This window comes from Schistocerca gregaria, chromosome X, assembly GCF_023897955.1.
Source record: "Schistocerca gregaria isolate iqSchGreg1 chromosome X, iqSchGreg1.2, whole genome shotgun sequence".
Lineage (NCBI taxonomy): Eukaryota > Metazoa > Arthropoda > Insecta > Orthoptera > Acrididae > Schistocerca > Schistocerca gregaria.
This window is the reverse complement of record NC_064931.1, coordinates 508,657,285-508,671,352: the sequence shown is the minus strand read 5'-3', so window position 1 is coordinate 508,671,352 and position 14,068 is coordinate 508,657,285. Positions and strand designations below refer to the sequence as shown.

Genomic DNA, 14,068 nt, shown 5'->3' with positions numbered 1-14,068 from the left:
TTCGTATTCAGTCGGAGACAGTTACTTCACACAGCATTAAACTGTAATATCTTTATCATTCCGCATGTACTGAGTGTGAACAAATCACTTTGGAGAGGAGAGACTGGGTCAGAGTGTAAACGTCCGTATGCTTTAATAAAATCACAATATGTTGCTTGATGCTGACTGGTACATTTATTCTTGTGAACAGCTGCCAAAGGAGGTCACATAATTGTTTAACCTCTGTTGGTAAAGCATTCCTCCCAAAGAAACCTTTCTTATGCCCCAGTTATGAAATATGAAACAGATTTCACTTTAGGATGCCCAACTCATATAACATGTCTAGGGGCAAACTGCAGCACACTGAAAAACTCTAATCAACTTAACTGCACCTTAAGTTATAAATTCTTGTAAAGTCTGTCTGAATGCTTTCAAGTATGATTTTTGGCAAGGTTCAAAATATTAGAAAGAGTTTTCATATTAAATAAGATCTGATTTTCACTAAACTTCATTTTTTGAGATTTTTATGCCCTCCAGTGCTACCACAGGGAATGCGGCGGAGGGGGAGGGGAATATGCAGATGACGGTGCTGCATGGGCATCTAGTGCTACAGGACGTGCGGTAGCAATACCATCATATTCATCAGTGTCTTTATCATAGACTCTGGCAGGAGATTCAGGAAGCTACAACACCAGGTTGGACAGCTACAATGTAAGGAAGTCCCTCATTGCAGGCATTACTGCAGCAGGAACATTTCTCTCCATCAGTAGCCCTTGCAATCCGAGGAGTGGATGCAATGTTCCCCCACATGGTCTTTCCTTGGAATAAAGTTCGTGAACCTCATCTGGTGTGAGCCTGCCTATTTGTCTTGTGGGTAACTCATTATGAGTCCTACCATCTGTGTTTAAGCTGCCTGAATGTTCAACTTCACTTACACAAAACTGCTGTAGCTCAAGTTCATTTATCATACAACACATATTAGCGTGCATCATTATCCATTTAAAGAACTATCACCTAAGTTCCTTTGCAATTGCTGTCTCTAATCTCCTCTGTAGTATCTTGTCATCTATGAAATTCACACTGCTCCTTCACAAACCCCATACTGATTGGTGCTGGAATGCTCTCAAAATGTGACACTGCTCTCCTTCACTGTGTAAGACAAGTTGCTTATGCCAAGCTATGGCACAACACCAATTCCTGGCTGCTGTTGATAGGGACAAATGCTCCCGTATCCTTATAGTGTGTCTTCCATTATTTGATTTACACAGATCTCACATAGAGTTGTTGGTCACTCCCCTTTGGTGTTATTTTAGAACGGTCCATAGTTTATTCTAGCTATTTCACATTCTATCAGTGTTTCATACATTGCACAATCTTTACCAAGTTCGTCACATTTTCTGGTACTGTTGTGACATGGAATGCAGACAGGTTTTTCTTTTATTTTGGTCATTATAAGAAATGATTACAAGTGGTCACTGATTGCACAGAGACTGGGCAATTACACAGAGAGATGCACTGCACTTGGACATAAATAACTTTCCAGCTACAGCAGCAAAAGGGAACAGTTCGGGGTATGTCAATGTCTACGTCTCTAATTCAGTGCTGTGTTTGGCAGCGAATATCTTCATTTGTGATGCCGTCATGAGGTACCAACTTTTCCATGATACCTCACATTCTGTGAAAGACATCACAATCTCAATGAAATTCTACTTTAGGAGTTAATGTTAATAACGGTTGTGTACATCATAACATGCAGAACACGCAGCAGGACCAAAACTTTCTGTTTAACTTAAACCTGAAATGAAAGAATGATACATGGATCTCAGTGAAACATTGATACAACCTTCAGCGACGGAAGTGAATGAATATTATGTACAGATAACTTTCAGCCAGTAACAAAATGAAAAAAGCCAGGAATGGTTATTTTCATCTTTGGAAAAGTCCAAGAAAATCTGCACAGCTTCTTCCACTGGAAAATAGTGATGCCTTTTTGGGATTGCAAAGTGTAACTGTGGAACACTTCATAAACAGGACGCACAAATAGGAAAAAGTAAATCATTTAGTTATCTGCTTGATGAATGTTTGGATCCTTCAGTTACATCAAACCCAATACAGTTTTCAGAGTACCAGCATATGGTGGTATGAGGACAAATCAAAGTTTTTGCCCTACTTTTTAGTCAAATTACAGTTGTAATTGTTGAGTCAACATATCCATTACCAGTGTTGGACCTTTCTTGGTTCAGACAGGCCTTATTTGCTGGTAGCTCCGCCGCATGGCACTGCTGTCACTTTTTGGTGGCAGTGCTTCACACCATTAGAGCAACCAAGTGCAATTCGTTTTCTATGGAGCAAGGGATGAACATCCATCGAGATCTACATGCTGATGGAGCCCACATATGGAGAAAACTGTCTCGCTTTGACAACTGCGAGGGGATGGTGGAGCTAGTTTGACAAAGGCCATGAAGTCTTGCATGATAATGAATGGTCACTCAGTGACAACAACATTACCCACATGGATGCAATGGTGAAAGCAGATTGGCGTGTGCACATCACGGCCATTTCCCAGGAGCTTGACATATTGTATACGAGTGCTTACAACATCATTCATGGGTCCTTAGGGTACTGGGAGGTTTCATGTCGGTGGGTGTCTAAGCAATTTGATACCATGATGAAATGCAAGTGAATGATGTCTTCACTGAACCATCTGGAATGGTATTCCAAGGGGAATGAAAGTTTCCTGGATTCACATTGGTACCCTTGATGAAACATGGATACTGCATTTCAAGCTGGAATCCAAACAGCAGAGTATAGTGGGGAAACATCTGGGTGTGCCTGTTAAAAAGTTCCATTCAACGCCATCTGTTGGGAAAGTGATTTTACAGGCCTGGGATAGCCATGGACCGCTCCTGCTGGATTTCATGCCACAAGATGCAGCCATGTATGCTGAAAGTTATTGTTTCACACTGTCATGTCTGAGGGCTGCCATCTGCTGAAGGCTAGAAGGATTCTTGATGTGGACAATGTGATACTGCTCCACAACAATGCGAGACCACATGTGGCAGTCGGAACTGCCGAAAAGCTCCAGGCATTTCACTGGGAGATTCTAGACCACCCACTACGCAGTCCAGACCTCAGTCCTGGTGATTTCCATGTTTTTGGAGTGCTGAAGAAGCTCCTGGCAGGATAGCAATTCATAAGTAATGATGAAGCCAAGACAGCAATCCGTTGGTGGTTCCACAGTCAGCCAGATGAATTCTACCACAGGAGCAGCTCAAATTTAGTGCTGCAATGGGACAAATGTGTGACCCGGTGTGTGGCTAAGAGGAAAAATAGTGTAAGGTACGCAGAACAGGATGTATATTTGTCATTATCTGTATGTACCTTACTTTGGCTACTAAGAAATAGGGGCAAAGACTTTCTGATTTGCCCTCGTATAATAACAGGATGCAATAAGCTAAATTAATAGCATAAAACATTAGGGATTTTTGTTTTGAATGTCTACCACACCCTGCATATCTGTCTGACCTAACCCAAGAGCCCGCAATGTTTGAAAACCTCATAATTATCTCAAAAGGGTGTCTGAAGAATTATGCAGTAAATCTGAAGTTTTTTTCCTTCAGACATTAAACTCTGAATTAATTAAATGACGACAAGTTTGCATTGTTTACAACAGTGACTATGTTGAAAAGTGACTGCCTTTGAATAATGTTACACTGACACCATGAAAAAAATATTGTTGCACATCAGTAGTTATAATAATAGGTTTACAATAAAATCTGTATGTGAGTTATGCTTGTGTAAATGCGTATGTGTTTTCTATTTTGGAAAAAGGACTTTGTCCAAGAGATTAATTATTTTAGCAGTCTTTCACTGTTCCTGTCTGCAAGGCAACAGGTCTATTATGTGATGAGTAGCAATCTATCCCTTCCCTAGTGTTGTTATTCCATCCTGATTTCCCATTGTTTAAAATACAACATTTAAATGATATAGCAGTAAACATAGAAGTCCTAACATCCCAAAAAATGTGCTCTGTATAGATTAAAATGATCTATGCACCACAAATTGGGTTGACTGGGGTTAACGGACTAAACAGAGAGGCACTTACTTGAGAGTGTTCACCTGTAGTTAGTGACATCAGCTAGAAATTTGATTGAGTTGTGACAGTATGCAGGAGTGGTAAAATCAATGCACTGAGAGCATTATTGATGCCAGAGATGAGAAATAATTTAAAGAGAGGTAAAAGTATATAGGTTGTGCCGGAATGCAGATGAAGGCTCCCCCAGAATTCACCTGTTGGAAGATAAACCTCACCACCCCACCAACCCCGATACTCAGCCTGACCTGATCAAATTCCGCAAGGTATTCATTGTTTCTCTCAACATTGGGAGCATTTGTGGGTGTGGTCAGAATTGCCCTCTGCAAATGGTTCCAAAGTAAACAGTGCAGGTGATTTTGTGACTTCTGTAAACAATAACTGACTACCTCATGTTTATTGTTAGTGCAGACATTACAGCTGAATGCTGAGGAACATCTCTAGCTCCATGTATAGCAATCACAGAATGATGGATACTACATATCCAATGGCACTGTAGAATGTGACGGTATGTATGACCCATCTGTTTACCATAGCCACGAAGCTTTATGAGATATAGGTACCGTTCCTTAGTCTGCAAGAGCCCAGAATTGCCATCACGACAGAGCATTTGCAATGGGCTAGGAAGAAACCTACTCTAGCATTAACCACCACCAGGTACTGCACGATACATGAATGTCGCTGCAGTAAAGAAAGGTTAAATAAGCCTCAGGACATCTCATGGAATCTTCATGAAGGAGAATTATTTGTGTCGCTGTGAGAGGAGGCTCTGCCCTCATACTAAACTTTTATCTGGTGCCCTTCCCCTACATCTCTAGAATGACAACTGCAACTTCCTTCTGAAAATTACATTTTTCCACGAGTATCACATGTACTCTCACTGGCAGCAGACAGCTTCTACTTAGTGAAAGATTTTGCGTATCTACCAGCATAATCTGATGAGTTCATGTACAATCAGTTTTGTATTTTTACATCTAAGAATCATTACTTCATCATTAGACTTTTTTCAGTAAATATTTATATACTGCATGACAAACTCTGTGTCACTGAAGCATGTGTGTACACAGACAGCTGTTACTCTAGTGGCAGTGAAATTACCAGTTTCAAAGTTTACACAAGTGGTGTCAGAACAATGATTAGCAGAGGTACTTCGCTTGTACCCTGATATTACTGAAGAGCAGTGATGCGTACCTAAGCTGATATCACACTGCTAGTAACAATTGACTAGTAAACTTGAGACTAATACACTTCACATTATCAAGTGTGTTGCCTGAAATGGCTGACGAATATATTTATAAAATACATAAATTTGAACAGAGAGGATGAGAGGAAAAACAACACTAAAAACACCTACCTTCACAATTTTTGGGTCCTTGGTCTCACATCCCTGAACCAGTGGATAGAGTATTTGGTTCACGACATAGTAAACTGGTGTCTGAGGATGTGCAGCAGCATTACGGAGCTTTGCAATGCCTTCTTCACATGACTGTAACAGACATGTTGTTCTCATTACGTGTTTTCCATACAAACAGTATTTAATACCAATACATAATACAAATAAATATTACAATTAATTTCAATTACATAAAAGATTAAAATTCTCATAATTACAAATTAAAAAAAAAGAACAGGAGCAGAAAATGTGACATTTCTTGCACATAGTCCCCAATTATAAAAACAGAATGTAGTCTGAACCTACAGGTCATGGACATCCTAGCCCTAATTGATCTGGTCCTGGTATTTCTCTCTTTGTAATTTACATTTCTGCTTACTTTCCCTTAACATCCACAGTTATTTATAACAATTAACATACAGAAGGCAGCTCACAAGAATACCTGAGAGGGATGAGTTTGGGAGCAATGCCATAGTACTTTCCCTATCTCCATTCCATTCTGCAATTGGTGAAGGAATGTATTACTGGCTGTGAAAAAAAATACTGCCTTACTACTGTATCCATTGTCAATGTTAGGTTTCATAGTGCACCATTTGTGGTCTCCGATTTCCCCTTATTCTTTATTTGCAGCACCAGTGCCAAAGAGAAATATTCTAGTAAAATGTGTATGCAGACATCACACCTCCACTGTAATCAGGAAACAGATGAGAACACTACACTGTTGGTAGTTTATGAACTTAATGAAATGTGTATCAAGTAAAAAAAATCATATTGCGCAATTGCATAAACACTACCAGTATCACACTATTTGTACAGAATCTACTGAATCGATGCACAGCCACATTAATAATATAACTTATTCCATTCCATAAGTATTAGAACAATGAAGGTGTACGAATTTAATATATCTATGTTGCTCAAACCTCACCAATTCAGTCACAATGTTGATGTAATTGTCTTCACGTAAATGTTTCCAAAATGATGTGTACTATTCTGCTCTAGACCACATCACAATGCCTGCCTGACTCACTGACGCATTCTTGTCACGCCACATTCTCTTAGAAGTGGGCAGTAGTCCCTTAATTCTACATCCCTCTAAAACCCAGCAGCTGTCAGTGATTCAATAAATATTCTCACTTTAATTACTTTTTTGAGATTATTTCTCCTCCTCTTCAGTTCTGACTTTGCACATCACAAGGAAGAAAAACATGTAATCAACATCTGAGGTGCCGATAAGTATCAGTACGTAACGAATAAATACAGACATTCTTCAAATAAAATCTGACTATCAGAGAATATTAAGTGTAAGAAAACTTACTGCATAATCACCAAGAGCTTGGTGAAATTTGCAAAGTTGGAATCCAGTCTCCTGAACACACACTGCAAAGACTACGAAGTTTACAGAATTCAAATGTCTAGAGTAGGTGGCAGTCGACTGTCTCCTCTAAGACCTGCCATGAACAGTATATGGAATGAACAATTTTATAACTGCTGTAGTGCGTATAGTTATTAGGGATCAAGAATTCCTCCTCCTAAAACTATCAATCTAATTCCATTTTAAAAGTTTACAGTGACCTTTTTCAATTCCTTTTAAGTGCCTCATCATTCATTACTGAACTGGATAACAACAATAACTGAACAAAAATTGCAAGCTTAGGACAACATTAAATCCAAAGTTCTTTCACTTTTATCAGTGGCAACTGTAAACTCTGGTGATGGTGAAATTGACTTTTAACTAACCCGCTCATTTATAGCTTCATGGATGAAAGTAGCTGTAATAGTTGCAAAATATTGTTTTCACTGTTCACTTTACACCTACATCAGTTCCCACACAGTCACTACTGCTAAACTCCCTCGCCAAGGGAAAGAGAATATTTCTCAGTCTAGTACAGAGATGATGTTGACATCAGTGACATTATCTTTGTTATGCTGGCACTTAAGAATATAAGACTAGTGTAAAATTAATCTGTGGAATAACTTTGTTACACACACTTCTAAATCAATAAACTGGAATACCATGTCATCTTACAATTCTATATCTTTGACAGCTGACTGCTGACAGAAATACATCCAGAGTTTGTGGAGCTGTATCTGAAATCTGCTAAATTCCTTCTGACACAAACTTGAAGTTCAAATTTCTTTAGCAGACAATCCACATGAAGAATATGTCAAGACTGCAAGCACAGATTAAAACACTGAAAATTTGCAATACAGTACTGGACAATATGTGATGAAAGGTGAACAAAATAGTTGGCAGTGTATGCATATCAGAAAACAGAGTATACTACATTTACATGAAGAACTGCTATCACAAACCTTTGTCACAATGGGTGCCATATATGCTGAATCATGCCCTAAAGCAAATGCGTAATAGCCAAGTTTGAGCTGTTTTGAAAAAGATTTTGTGCACTGATTTGTCACTGTGCATGAAATTTCATGTCATAAGTAAGACATGATTTTGATTACCTGATTATGAGTGCTGTGATAATTTTCACTGATATCTTCCATTTTAATTTTCATTTGACACAGTTCTTGCATCAGGAAAATCATATATAACTCACTCTGATTATTGTTTTTGTGGAGATGCTAAGCCATTATTTTGCCCAACATGTATTAATTAATTGTGCATAGGTGGATACACAGACTTCAGCTCTCTTAGTTGACGGAAGCTGAAGACAGTTTTCAGAACTGTAACTAAGTTCTTGATACCAATTTTATTTTGTGGTGGAGAGGGATGGGATACAAATAAGGATCATATCATATAATGTCTATCTACTTAATTTTATGTGATTCATAGTTTTCCTAGATTCTTCTGTGTGAATCAGCTTTGAATCTTTGTGTTCATGGCACTTGCCTGCATTTCCATTAACACGGTCCATCATGACTTTGATACCTTTCTTAACAGCTGATGCAGTAAAAAAGTAAAAAAAAAAAATCTTGAGTTTGCATTTATTCAGTTAATATAGTGCACTATGTACACACAAGATGTGATCTTAGCAGTTTTTGCAGACCTGCAGTGAGAAAACTTCATTTGAGCTTCATAAGTAATTCCAAAACTTCCACAAGATGTCTGTTCCATACACAGTGTTATAAACCTTCGGGATGATGCTGTACTTTTATCACAGATAACTTTGGTGTGTAACTCAATCACAATGAGACACACAGCTTTCTTCTTCTTCTTCTCCTCCTCCTCCATCTGCTGGTTCTTTTTATTTCTCCTTGATTTCCAAAACTTGGTGATCTGAGATGAATTTGTTGTTTCATTGACCAGTTTTGCAGAGGTATGTTTCATTCACTCAATTCAAGTACTTAAATTAAGCCTCTACTCTAATTCATGGAAGAAATGTGCAAATACTTTTATGTCAATACAATGTACACACCCCCCCCTCCCACCTGCCCCCAACTTGGTTACACAATGCCTAGTACACATCACTTTGACACTTTCACCAACAAAATATGGAAATGTGCAGACAAAAATTTCTCAGGAAAAATAAAAAACATCTTGTAGAAAATCTATAAGGGGCAGTCAAATGAAGATGAGACATACGGAAAAAAGTAAGTAAACTGTGTATTATTTTAAAAATAATCACCATAACTGTTGATACATTTATCCCACTATAACACAAGCTTGCAATGCCTATGTGGAAAAATGTCTGCAGTTGCCCATGAAACCATGAGTGTATAGAGGTTTGCATCTGTTCATCCAAAGCAAATAGACAGCCATGAATTCCCAAAAAAATATGGAAATTTCACTAGGAGAGATTGAGACTGTAGGGAGGATATGTACGGACTTCCAAGTGAAACTTCTGCGCACCATAGTCGAAACAACCTCAGCAACATGTGGGCCCTTTGACATCCTCGATACAGTCCCGATTTCTCCCCGTGAGATTTCCATAGTTTTGGAGCACTAAAGAAAGGAATTTGTTGCCGTCAATTTGCTTCAGCTGTGGTACAATCAAGAATCTGTAGGCAACCACAAAAATTCTTCTATGAAGGCACTGACAGAATTGTATTATAGTGTAATAAATGTATCAACAATTATGGCAATTACTTTTGAAATAATAAAAAGTTTACTTACTTTTTCCCCATCTTTATAATTTTCATTTGACTGCTCCTTATAAGAGATACACTCAATTCAACTGCCTATCAATATGCACACTGAAATGAGCAGAAAACTGAATCAATAACTTTAGTAAGACTTTCATCTCTTGGCATGTGTAACATCACTAAAGTTATGAGACTTTCTATGTACTCTTAAAACAAGTTGGAGTATCACTCATGATTGCTTAATGTATCCCACAGAAAATATTACCTGTGTCATAACTTAAGTAAACCATTAACCATTACTACAGGAGATGGATAAGTTCATTCCACTCAGCTAAACACCTGACTAGAGCCTGGATTTTAAGTAATATCAAATTAAATAACATGTACACAAATAAGCAACCGAAACTGGTGAAATTTGTAAATAAATATGTAATGAGACAATTATATGTACAATCCCAATTTTTGTCTGGAAAATATAAGTTCACACGTAGGCTAGTCAAATATCTATGTGAATTCTTAATCAGTAGTTCTGCTACAAAGTATTGAAGTACAAGTGCCTCCTATTCAAGGATTTCAGTCACAATGGAACAGGATGCACAATTAATTATAATATACTTTTCCAAATGTTCTGTCTGACAGTATGTTTTATGATGAGAGAAAGATCACTCAACTTTGCACGATGTCTATGTTGTGTATTTATATGACGAGATTGTACTAGGAATAATATTCTCAGAGGGTTCTACAATTTTATCATTAAATAACGAAGATAAAACCCACAAGATTTGAGTACCCAGGGTTCTTATTCAGCGCACATTGCAGTTTGCTGGAAACTGCAACACCCACTTCACTTGATACAACACTGACCTTCTGAACTGCAGCTTCCATTATTCCCACAGCCTCTTGGAGCGGCAAATTGAAGTGTCTGATTTCTTGATACTGTTGGGAAGCCAGTTAAAGTGGCTTGCGATCTACGAAATTGAACTGAGGACATTAGAATTGTTGAATGCTGACAAGGATTCACTCAGAGACACTGCAGCATCACAAGAAACATTCTGCATCATTGACTTTATATGGGCAATGGGGTTACTACAGAAAAACACAACTGAATCCATGTTGTCCACCCTGTTATCACTGGCTCTGGAGGCAGAGGTACATCGTGGAGCTGCTGATTGTAGCATGGTACATGATGAGGACATTTCAAGAAAACCTCCCTTGTTGCTTGTATCAGGGTATTTACTTCTGGATATTTGTGCGTCTCTGTCCCTGCCACTCATTGCAATGCATGAGCTGCACATGTAAAATGCACTAAGGTGGGATAAAATACATTAAGCAATTTCCCCACTTTCAACACGCGTGGAGCTGTACCTGTACATCAACAGGACCATCTCTTCTTTCACGCCATCTGGCCAAAGTACCTAAGTCCATAATTAATGAAGCTAGCAATTGTTGAACTATTTGTTACCTTCAAAGGTTTACAGTATATTAAACAGGGTTTAGATGCAGCCTCATAGCCACACTTGCCCACATATTAGCAGTGTTGTAACCGCAGAAAAGCCAAGTCTAAATGCAGTTGTTCTCAGACAATACACCAGAAATCATACGGGGAGATAGAGTTAACAGGGGACGCCAGGCGTGTCAGAGGGGTCACAAAAGATAACGACGCAGCCAGATAGCCGAGGCGGCGGTCCAAGCGGCCAGGCAGCTGCGCGTGATAAGCAAGGAAGCAGACTCAGCTATTAAGATAAACAGGGCGCTCTGGGCAGGTCCCTTAATAAACAATAACTTGCAGTATCAACACTCTTGGCTAGAGGGAGAAGTCTGGGAGCGGAGAGAGAAAGAAAGAGGGCCCTAGGTGGGGACCGCACTACGTCATGAGGAGCCAATGAAGGGCTCAGGACGCAGTGCGTGACCATATAGGGAGAGGCCCCTCTACCCCTCCACCCAGCTTCTGAAGAAAAGTACTGAAGTTAATACTAAAACAATCCCTAATAAGGAAAAGTTGCACTCGACGCTACGTCATGCCAAGCGCTGGCGGGGTCGAAGGGGAAGAGCTAACAAAACTCGGAGGCACGCCGCTCTCTCTCTCTCTCTCTCTCTCTCTCTCTCTCTCTCTCTCTCTCTCTCTCGGGTTTAGGCAGCGACGGTAGTCAGCGTGAGTAGCAGCCGACTTGGGCTGAGGGCGGGCTGCAGGCAAACAGTTGGAGATAGTCGCCGATGAGCGTTTAGGCAGCGACCGCGGGACTCTGACGTAGGGTGCTAGTGTGGGCAGCAAAGTGCTGGAAAGTTCTATCAGGCAGCCAGAAGGGTGGAAATCAGTCACCGTCTCTGTAATGGGCTTGGCTATTCTGTAGGTACAATTACTACGCAGTTAGGGTGATCTGTATTCTTTATGAATAAATTAGAACTTTTATAACGTCCATACGAGTTTACTTCTACCAACATCCTAGCCTTGTACCTTCACACCAGGGAATTTAACATCTTAGCCAGATCAAAAGTCTCCCTCTCAATTAGGTCAACCGGCTAATTCCCGTTTACGAACCGTGTCGCTCAATCCCTCGCAAAACCCACGCTTGGGACGCGACATAAATAAAAGTTTTGGTGCCAGGTGTGGGGTACCACAAAGGCATATAGGCAAAAAGGAGATAGGAGCCAGTAGATTTTGCTACAGCGACTGTGGCAATTAGCAGGAAGTTGTGGCGACTCGCAACTTTCAGCATTAGTAGCCCCACTACGACAGAGTCCAGAGAAGTAGTCCTCGCGGGTGCAGGGCAACGCAGGATAGCGGCAGCACGACGCGGAGCGACGAGGCACAGAGGTGCCTAAGCAGCCAGCGTTCGAGACCGGGGGTCCGGGCCGAGCAGCGGCAGCAGCCGTAGCAGCGGCAGCCGAGGCGAGCGACGGGGTCGGCACAGCCCAGCAGAGCGGCGGCCGACGCATCGCGGCAGCACGGAACAGCGCGGGCATAGAGAGCACAGAGACAGTGCGGAGCAGCGCGGCACAACGCGGATCAGCGGAACAGACGGCGCACCACAAGAGAAGCGGTACATATAAAATTATATTAAGAATTTTGTATCTTGTATTGTAAAGTGCTAACATAGTGAAGTTGGTAAGATGGCCCAAACTAACGAAGTTCCGTCATCCTCCAGTAGCGGTAAGAATCAGTGAAAGAAGCCTTGTGTATAGTTCCAAAAGTGTTCGAAGGAAATAAGAGAGATCTTAGGGAGTTTATTGAAAATGTAGACGCTGCATTTGAACTTGTGAAACCGGAGGAACACGAAACGTTACTGAAGTTTGTTAAAGCCAAAATAACCGGAGAGGCCAGATCGAGGCTGCAAGTAAGGGAACGCACGGGGACATGGCAGGAAGTAAAACATGTTCTAGAGGAAAATTATGCGAGTAAGCGTACCATTGACTACTACGCGTGCAAGATATTTCAATCGAGACAGGGACAAGGAGAGCCAATTGCGACATGGGCAAGCCGAATAGATGAAATGCAAAGGGATTTCAGGGAAGCAGTAAGCAGAGTTACGGCTAGGGAGAACTTAAAGGGCGCAATAGAACTGGTTGATTCACTAGGAAGAGCATGCTTTATACAAGGGTTAAGCAATGATAGAATACAGACGATAGTAAGAAGTAGAGGCGATGAAATCACGCTAGCAGCGGCCGTGGAACTAGCATTGCAAGAAGAAAGTGCAATACTGTCAATGAAAGAGCGGGGACTAGCCCCAAGAGTAACTTTCAACCGGGGAAAGGAAACGGTGAAGAATACCAGAGATATTAGAGATTTGAAATGTTTCAATTGTGGATTGAGAGGGCACATGGCAAGCAAGTGTAGAAAGAATAGGCCAGAGGGAAGAGTACGGATAATGACGGGCAAAGAGTTTACGAATTTTTGTTACGGGTGCGACAAGCCAGGACATACAGACGCGGAATGCCGGGTAAGATTAAGAAAAATTCAGCCGATAGATACAAGAGACTTTAGAGGAAATCATAGGGAAGCTGATGGAGGGTTACGAGAGTGGAGGTGCCCACAATGTAATCTACCAGGGAACTGTGGAGTTCCGTGTACGAGGGTAAAAGACGTTGCTTGTTTCAAGTGTAAGCGGCCGGGACATTACGCGAAAGATTGTCACGCAGGGCCCTGGCACGCATGGAGAAAAGGCAGGGTGCCAGTATCGAGCAAAACCGGTAAAGTGGTGCAGGGAAACTAAGAGGCGGCAAGGCCGCACAGTCGGGCCTTGTTGCGATAGGTAAACCCTCAGTTAGGGTAATCGACTGTGCAACAGAAAATGACGTTTTGGTTTTATACTGCATAGAATTAAAAAGATATTTGAAGTTGCTAATAGACACTGGAGCACAGTTGTGTCTGCTCAAGAGAACGAGTATTCCGATAAATAGTACACTTGCAATTAATGAAGCGGAAAGGCTTCGGCTAAAAGGTGTAACCAGTGAGGCCGTCAGCACAATAGGTACGGTACAGGTACACTTAAGTGTGGACGGTTCTGAGCAAGTAGGGCAAAAATTTCACGTGTACGGGAGAGGATTAGATATTCCGT

General features: G+C 40.8%; 1 protein-coding gene across 1 annotated transcript in view; it reads right to left on the bottom strand.

Moving 5' to 3' along the window:
* LOC126297690 (protein MON2 homolog) overlaps positions 1-14,068 on the bottom strand; it is a 224,139-nt gene that overhangs the window by 192,457 nt on the left and 17,614 nt on the right. Inside the window, exon 2 of the mRNA XM_049988806.1 lies at positions 5,427-5,558. Coding sequence (XP_049844763.1) covers positions 5,427-5,558 — 132 coding nt within the window. The remainder of the gene's footprint in view (positions 1-5,426; positions 5,559-14,068) is intronic.